At 44.8% G+C, this 8,814-nt stretch overlaps 1 protein-coding gene across 3 annotated transcripts in view; it reads left to right on the top strand.

Moving 5' to 3' along the window:
* Window positions 1–2,037: 2,037 nt before the first annotated feature.
* Window positions 2,038–8,814, top strand: part of CTNND2 (catenin delta 2) — a 938,382-nt gene continuing 931,605 nt past the window's right edge. For 2 of the 3 annotated variants that reach the window (XM_059916116.1, XM_059916114.1), the window contains exon 1: window positions 2,038–2,383. In XM_059916116.1, coding sequence (XP_059772099.1) covers window positions 2,347–2,383 — 37 coding nt within the window. In that variant the 5' untranslated portion in view covers window positions 2,038–2,346. The remainder of the gene's footprint in view (window positions 2,384–8,814) is intronic. The other variant, XM_059916118.1, reaches the window with a different exon arrangement.

Raw genomic sequence — 8,814 nt, 5'->3', positions numbered from 1 at the left:
TGCACGGGCTTAGTTGCTCTGCGGCACGTGGGATCTCTCCCGACCAGGGATCGAACCCGTCACCCCGGCCTTTGCAGGCAGATTCTAAACCACTGCGCCACCAGGGAAGCCCCAAGTCAGAAGTACTTTAACATAGAGCCAGCTTTAAAACTTGGAGCCAGGCTGAAGAACTACTTTTGGAGGTGAGACCAAGCCTATATATGCCTATCCAGCCTTGAGGTAGGAGGATTAAAAACATACATTTGCACTGTTGTCAAAAGTCCTTGCTTAATCTTGCCCCTTGCATATATTTCTACCCGTTTAACCTGTCTAAACACTTCTCCTTTGCTCTTACTTCAAATTTTAACTTCCTCCAAAGTATGCTAGAGAATAGCCTGGGATAAATATTCAGGTCATTTAACTTTGTTGGATAATCTCTTCTGACACAAAAGAGAAGTACTTTGTTTCTGAGAATCACAAGCCCCTGGAATCCCTCTGATGACAACTTCCTGTATGCTGCCATGTTTATCTGTGTTTCGGAAACCAGCTCTGGGGAGGGGAGGAGTGGAGAAGATCACAACCTCAGACAGTCTAGGATCCACAGGGTCAGGGATGGTGCGCGGTGGCATCGTTAGGAAGGGTGTTTGCCCTGGTCCCCGGGCACGCTGCGCTCTGCCTGCCCAAGTCTTGTAATTGCAACAGGGGTGAGCCGCGTCATGACTTCCAAAACCGAGGGACACGGGCGAAGGCCCAGAGGACTTCCTTGGCACAAGGGTCTTGTTTTCTAACAAGACTTTTCACTGTTCACTGCGGTGATGCTACTTGCTGTATTTCACAGCAAAGAGAGGCAAAGAGAAGTCCCCATGGAGCCAACGAGCTGTCAAACCGGGAGGTGACACAGAAAACCAATCTGAAAGTGACAAGAACAATACAGGGGGTATAGGAAGACTTTGGGGGAAGAGACGGGTGAGGGTTTTCATCTTAGCCTGGGAGAGGGGGTAGGGGAGGAGGAAGACAAGGTGGCAGAGGTGCGGAAGTTGGAAGAAAGAAGAGGCGGCGCTGGAGGAGGAGGTGAACTTAGCATTACGATCCATTCAAGATCCAGACTAGACAAAGTCTTTCTCGCAGGAAGTTACATACTCCCAGGTTCAAAACCAGAGGGATTTCGTTTAAGGAGAAAGTCTCTCCACCCGCGAAAAGCATGTTTAATCGAAGCACTGGAAGTGACAGAAGATTGGACAGACGCGGTGGGGAAGACCGGAGATGGGTGTCCTGCCTTCTTTGCTCTAGAACCACAGGATTTGAGAGCCTCCATCTCCACCCAGCAGCAGTCACATTCAGCCTGCCGCCTGCCCCAACGCACACACATGCTATCTTAGAACCCCCTCCATCCCTGCCCTTTGTTTGCACGCTGACATCTGCCAGACCACCATAAACTGTCAGCATCTTGCACGTAAATGAAGGCTCTGGCCCTATGAGCACCTTTCTAACCCCGGGTTCCAGGCTTTCCTCGGGTCCTTCCCAGCTTTCTCCTGGTTCGCGAGCATCCACCCATCTGAGGGCCGGAGCGTGCGTTCGCAAGGATGCTCGGCCCTCTCCCAACCCGCGGCCTCCTCCCCTCTCTCCTGCTGCTGCCGCTGCTGCCGCGAAAACCAGGAGAAGTGGAATGCGCGCGGCGAAGCGCGGCGCTCTCGCGGCGGCACTGGGCATGCTCGGAACCCAGGGCAGGTTCGGGCGGCGGGGCGGACGCTGCTTCACTAGCCGGGCGCCCGAGCCGGCCGCTGAGGTATAGGTGGAGGCTGAGGCTGCCGCGCGCCGCGGGAGGAGCCTCGCCCGCGGCGGCGGCGGCGGCACAGGTGGCGCGGGCCGCGCGCGGGGCGCAGCACGGGAGCGCTCGGCGCCGGGCGCCGCGGCGGCCTCAGGCTCGCGCCCGCGGCGGCAGCCGGCCGAGCGGAGCGGCGGGCGCGGCGGCGGCGGCGGCTCTCCCAGCCCGGCCGGCCGGCGGCGGCGGCGGCGGCGGCGGCCGGAGCCCGGAGGAGCCCCGAGGAGCCGGGAGGAGCCCGGAGGAGCCGGCGGGAGTCCGCAGGAGCCCGGAGCCCGCGGAGCCCGCGGAGCCGGGCAGGGGGCGCTGCGCTCGCTGCGCTCGGAGGGGCCGCCGGGCCGGGCGCCGCGCACTGGCGTCGGGAGCCGCCTCTCCCCCGCGGCGCTCGCCCCTGCTCCCGGCCGGCATCCCTTGTCCCGCGGCCGCGCTCAGACAACAAAAGCGGAAGATGCTGCAGTTGGGCAAGGTCAGGACCTTGCCCTGAAGCCGGGCGGCGGCGCGCACGCCTTTCCCCGGACTGAGAAGCTGTCGCTGGTGGCGGGTGCATGTTCGCGAGGAGGCAATCGGGCGCCGCGCCGTTCGGTGAGTTGCCTTCCGCCGGGCTGCTGGGGCCAGGCGCATCCTGCTCGGCGTCGTCCTCCTCCTCCTCCTCCTCCTCGCCGCCGGTGGGGGTTGGTCCTCGGCTGCTCCCGGCCGGCAGGTGACGGCGGCGGCTGCTGCGCGGTCCTGCCAGCCGGGGGAGGACCGCGGTCGCGCCGGGTCCCCTCTCGGAAGGCGGCTCTGCCTGGAATGGGGGCCGGGGTTAGTGCCTTTCTCGGAGCGGTTACCAAGTGGCTTCTCCGCGTGCTCCCGCTCCCCGCCGCCCATCTCTCCCGGAGGAGGCGTATATAGGGCAACACCAACAATACTGCTCCCTGCCACCCTCCCGAATATACCCGTTGCATCCATGACGTCCCTAATATACGGGAGAAGACGGGTGGGGGTGGGGAGGACTTCCCTCCAGTCTTTCGCCCGTATGTTCAATGTCATTACGATGTTTGGCTAGAACAAAATGGAAATACTTGGTCGTATGTGTCCATGGCTGTTTCTTCAGTCTCCCGCTGCTTGCCAAACCCAGAGCCCCTGTGGTCTATATTTAGCTGTTTCAGAGGAAGCATTTGCAGCTCGATTCACAGGTTTCGGGGGCTTCTGCGTCCTGACAATAGAGAGCGAGGCTCCGGCAAGCGCCGCCTGAAACCCAGGTTCGGAACGCTGTGCATGTGGGTGGGAGGTGGCTAGGCGATATTTGGGTGATCGGTAATTAATGGCCGAAAGCAAAGCTGCTTTTCTTTTTCGCCGACCTTCCTCTCATTCTGGCGTGTAGTGTGTTTCCGTCGATTGCTGCTCAGCTGGTTCCAACCACTACGTTCCGAATTAAGTCGCTAGAGAGGTGGTGCAGCCTCCCTGGTCTGTGTGGTAGGAAAAGAGTCTGAGGGGTTTTGGGGTGTGTGGATGTCTGTGTGTGTGGTTCCCACCACGAACAGTCACTTATAAAAATGCCTAAAGTTGTGTTTCCCTGCGAATGTTGGGGTAGGGAAGGGTGTGGAAAAAAAGATGGGCAGGTTGTGGGTCCAAGATGTTTTTTTTCCCCTTGCGTGCTTCTCTTGAACGGATCTGATTCGCTTTGGCTCTGAAAGGTGTTTTTAAGCATGCATGCCTAATGTTACCAAGCAAATAACGTTAGTTTCGAAAAGGGATATGTTACAAACATAGTGTCAGGTCTGATACGTATATATTTTCACTTTTAAGAACTAGGTGACCGATATTTGAGATGCTTGGAATTTTCTGCAACGACTTCTGTGAAAATAGGGAGGTGCTGAAACTACCTAAGAGTTATCTCATTGTGCATCTTTCCATCTGCAGCTTTAAATTACCATGGCTACTGATGGTAGTTTAGTTCACCTCTTTGCTGTTAGTAGTTCACCTGCAGGATTAAAAGGCTTTAGAGCTGTACCACTTTAAAAATCTCATGGAAGAGTGTTTGATATGACTCATACCGAATTACAGGGCTGAACCTGTGCCTCATTTGGGGGGCTTGCTTTATGAGAAGTGTGACAGGTGGGGGTGGGCATCCTCAAATATGGACTCAATGCTTTTAAGCTCCGTGAAATCTCTTTGCCACATGCAGAATCCATTTTTAATGTTTTGGGGAAAACGTTCGGTGGCATCCTCACTGATTGGTGGGTTACACGATCTTAGGGCTTGAATGAAGATGATTGCATCTGGAGTTAGATGTTGAAATTTGGGAAGCCTGTAATTATACAGCTAACAAGGCTGAGCGTCGCAGAAGGACTAGCAAGGTCTATATGGCTCGAGTTAATAGAAGATTGTGATTAGTTTTACCAATGTTGCTTTAGTTTCACCTTATTCGTATTCACAGAACTTTCCAAGAGCACTCTGAACACACTCTTGTGCTTGTTGCATTGTTTTAATATCCGATTTCTTGCAGAAAGAAGCAATAGGTGACGTACACATTCATTTCTCTTTTCAATTTTCCTTTTGAATCTAGTGTTTCAGTTTTAAACATGATTCTTAGAGGACTAGTAGAGATTACTCTGTGCCTATGTGTGCACATGGAGAGCAGCTGATGGGCGTGGGAAAAACTACATGTATCGGATGTGTGAGTTTTATGTTATATTGCGGGTTGAAAATGATAGTACTTGATTGAACGGCAATTGTAGTGAGTACAGGAGGTCGTTGCCCTAATAAAATTGTCATAGTCTTGTGGAAAGGAGTTATTTAATTTGGTGTATGTTTGTGTCGTTGTAGAACCTAATCATTAGAGATGTCACTAATGTTTTCATTGTTCGCAATAATACTCATGCACTGTCAAATTACAGTAATTCCAGCAAATTCACATCTTTCACAATTAGAATACAAGCCACTTCTTTCTTCCACTGAAATAGTTCATCAGAGAGAAAAAAGGAATTCAGATGATATTAGTTGAAAATGGGATCTGTAATTTTGTTAAATAACTTCTAAGGATAATATCACATTCATAGTGACCTTTAAAATTAAAATGAAGTTATAATATTATCAAATATAACATTACTTTTGACATGTAAGTGAATACGCAGTACTTTTCCTGACAATGTTTTGGAACTTGACAGTTTCTATTGTGCTTTTTCAAAGTTCTGTTTTATATGGTATGCATTTATGTAGAATAATTACTCTCCAGAGTAATTTCATCAGGTTGTCTTTATGTAAGAAAATACTAAAGTTACATTTAAAATAATTTATTGTAATTTGTCCATAAAGTGAGGGATAGTTTGTATGGAGCAGTATTTCTGGTTGTAACAAGTCAGTTGAACTAAAATAGGAACTGTTGCCATTTTGAACTGCCAAAAGTGTTCTTTTTTTTTTTTTTTTTCTTTCTTTTTCTGATGATTATCCCCAGAAGATATGAATGCCCATTAATGGTTATTTCTCTGTGTGAACTTTATTTTAATTTATTTAGTGGGGAATTGGTTATGCTAAGATTTACTATTCCTAAAAGTTTTTATTTTTTTATAAAGATTTTTATCTTTAAAAGATGCCACATAGTTGAGAGTACCTAAACTTGAACACACATAATTCAGAGGGTGAACAAATAATCAAGAGAAGACCAACAGGTGTTTTTAAATTCAGTACTTCCATTGAAGGCGTAGTACAGTGGGTCTTTGCTGGGCTGAAATACACCTTCAAGCCAAATTCTTCAGTTGGTTTCCATGATGGTTTTCATGACTCATATTCCAAAGGTGTTCTCAGGGCTATGGTACTTTGATGGCTTTGTGATAAGTGTCACATGGCTAGGGATGAAAAGTTAATTTGAGGGAGAATAGTTCATGATACTTGTTGCTGGCTTTAGTTTATCTGATAATATGCCAAAGCAACAGGTTTTTATATTAATGTAAAATATTAAACATGTCATAGATAAATAATTTCTGTCACATTCTGTGCCAGTCTAGCCTACTGATTAATAAACTGCCTGCTTGGCTTTAATGAATCCAGTTATATTTACAAACAGTACCTCCAGCCCAGGAATCTCACAGAAATATTTCACCATACTGTGCTTTTAGGCCATGAAAAATGTTAAGACTCATTACAAAAATGTGTAGTTATGACACCTCCACTTGTTTATCTTTTGATCATGTAGCAGCTGAGTGTAATTTGAAGTTCTGTATCATGGTTAATTGCTTTGTAGGAAATGTCTTAGCTATATTAGGCTATGGAAGTTACACTCTGTATCAATTAGTTTTTGACATACTGCAAATAATGACTAAGTGAAACAGTGCTTCCTAGAAGCTTTCCATCTTAGGCAAATATTCACCTGTGTCCCTTGGTGAGATTCCTGAAAAGTTATCTGTGAAATGAATTACATATATTGAAACTTATTATTCCAGGTCAGAAATATATTTCTAGAGAAAAAGTTGGGCTTCGCCCTATAACATATATATGTCATATTTTTACTATTTAACATATTTATATATAATATTAGAATATATATATCATAGTGTAATGCTATTTTGGATTCTGCTTCGAGTAAGTGGAGAGGTGAGAGAGAGCACTGGCTTTGGATGGATCCCTGCTCTGTCTCTACTAAGCTGTGTGTCCTTGGCCATTTATGTGATCCTCAATTTTTAGCTCAGTTTTTTCAGCTGTAAAATGGGTACGATAAATAAATGTATACATTCAATAAATAAATAAACAAACAAAATGAACGAGTCATGGGGATGAGATGTACAGCATGGGGAATATAGTCAATAATAATGTATAATAGATTTGTATGTCTTATTTTTAAAAATGAGTACAATAACACAGGATCTCAAAGGGTTTTAGGGTAAAGTAAGTGCATAAGTGGCTTGTAATTATAAATATTTGTACAGGTACAAGAGGTAGATATCTACATATTAGGATGAGTACTTATGCTTCATTTATGTATTATTAAATACATTATAAAAGCCACGACCCTCTCTAACAAAGGCTATTAAATAGATATATTCTCTCCCTACTACTATTGATATTATTACTGTGTTATGTAGATGTACATATAAAATATGTTTTCTGCTCTTCAACATGCCAGTCCTTTACATATGAAAATACATAATAGTTAAGCTAAAAGAGAAGCAAATTATATCTCCTGGCACCATTATTTAAAAAGATTCTAATCTAACAGTCAGAAATTTCAAAATTTTAATATTCTCTATTAGCATTATACTATTCACCTGATTACAGTCAAATTTTCTACAAAGATGAACATTGTACAAAGAATATTATAGACAGTTTAATAAACATCCCTCTCCATGAGGTCAGATGTTAAACATCCGCTTTGTTTAGAACCACAGAGCATGAATCCCGTCATAGAATCATTGTGACAAAGAAAAAAAGAAACTTAAACAGCTATATTTATTGCATAAGGAGAAGACACACCCTACCCCCAATTACAATCAAGTTTTTGGGGGAAAAAAAAAGTGTGAGTCCATTGATACCTTTTTGAAAATAAATGGTCATTTCCACTTGTCCTTTCCCTCTTAGTTGCTTCAGTGAAGTGCTGAACTCCTCTGGGTTTGATTCTGCCCAGCTCCTGTGAGGTAGAACTGAGATCTTCAGCATAATTTTTATGATAATAACGCTTGGATGAATCTTAGACTTTGTTACAGAATGTGACCCGTATAACAGGAGGCTAATTTATCTTCAGTCAGAAAAACATTTTGACGATAAATGTGGGTATTTATATTCAAATTTATGTATTGCCGTGGGAACTGCCAGTTATAAGTTACCAGAGTGAAATCCATGTTACCATAAAAGACCGTTCTGCTTTTTGGATCAAAGTACATGGGTGAGCCAATTATGTTTGGTTAAATAACTATGTGTCAAAGTTTCTATAAGTTTTGAATGATACAGAGTGTGTTACTAGATGGGATGTTTAGTTTATAACATTAGATGATGGGGAACAGTTAATTCTATCATTGAAATTAGTTATTACTTTATCCTGAATAGGTGAGGACTGGAGATTTTTCATTAATAACATTTTTTGCTTAATAGATGTCATTATAACAACTTTCATTAGACATTTGGTTCGATATATATGTATTAAGAAAAATGCATTTTGTACACATGTTTTGAATAATTTATGATTTGGTTTAGAAGCATCTTCATAATCTTATAATGCTTATTGTCATCTTTTCTCCCTTAAATATGCAACAACATAAATCACAGAAAGGTATGCATTTACCTCAAATTATAAAATGTGCAGAAATGTGGACCGGTGGTGTCTCTAAGGAACCCAGTAAATATCAACCCTCTCTCCAACCCTCCCTGATTCTGAAAAAAGTTGGGATGTGGGAAGAAAAAAGGGATAAAGGGGTGGCCACCATGGGGGATATATCCATTTTGATTAGGTATAGCTTGATGTGATGCCAAATGACATCCAGGACCCTGGCCTTCCTCCCCTCCTCCCTTCCCACAGGGACAGAGCTGGTTCTGAGCTCTAGAGCCCAAGCCTTGCTCTCTGCAGGCAGGGAGATCTCCAGAGGAAGAAGGAAGAAGCTAGCCTAGCTGCTTCCTCTATTCTTCAGAGGCAGAGAAAACCAAGGGCTGGGGAGAGGCCGGAAGTGTTACATTAATTAAGTTCCTTTCGCCTGGAAGGAAGTATCACCAGTAGGGAAAAAGTGTTCCTTTTATTGACATGGTTTATAAAGAATTCTGGTTGTAGAATTCTGGATATAGTAGCTTTAATGGTATTTTGCTTGATGGTTGAACTCTTTAAATATCTTACGGTATTTTGACACTATAACAGGAATTACCAGGGGAGTGTGCAATGCCCTGGCTGATGTATAGAGTATGGTCCATGAAATTCAGCTGATTTATGTATTGCCAACTTAAAAATAACTCATTTCTTCCCTTACTCCCCATGCTAGACTTTGACTGTCAGTAATTGGATGGCCTTGTAAGTGGTGTGGATTGGACATAAAAAGGACAGTGTCAGAATCTGA

The sequence above is a fragment of the Balaenoptera ricei genome, chromosome 3, assembly GCF_028023285.1.
Source record: "Balaenoptera ricei isolate mBalRic1 chromosome 3, mBalRic1.hap2, whole genome shotgun sequence".
Lineage (NCBI taxonomy): Eukaryota > Metazoa > Chordata > Mammalia > Artiodactyla > Balaenopteridae > Balaenoptera > Balaenoptera ricei.
The sequence above is the reverse complement of the archived record's forward strand: the minus strand, read 5'-3'. Positions and strand labels throughout refer to the sequence as shown.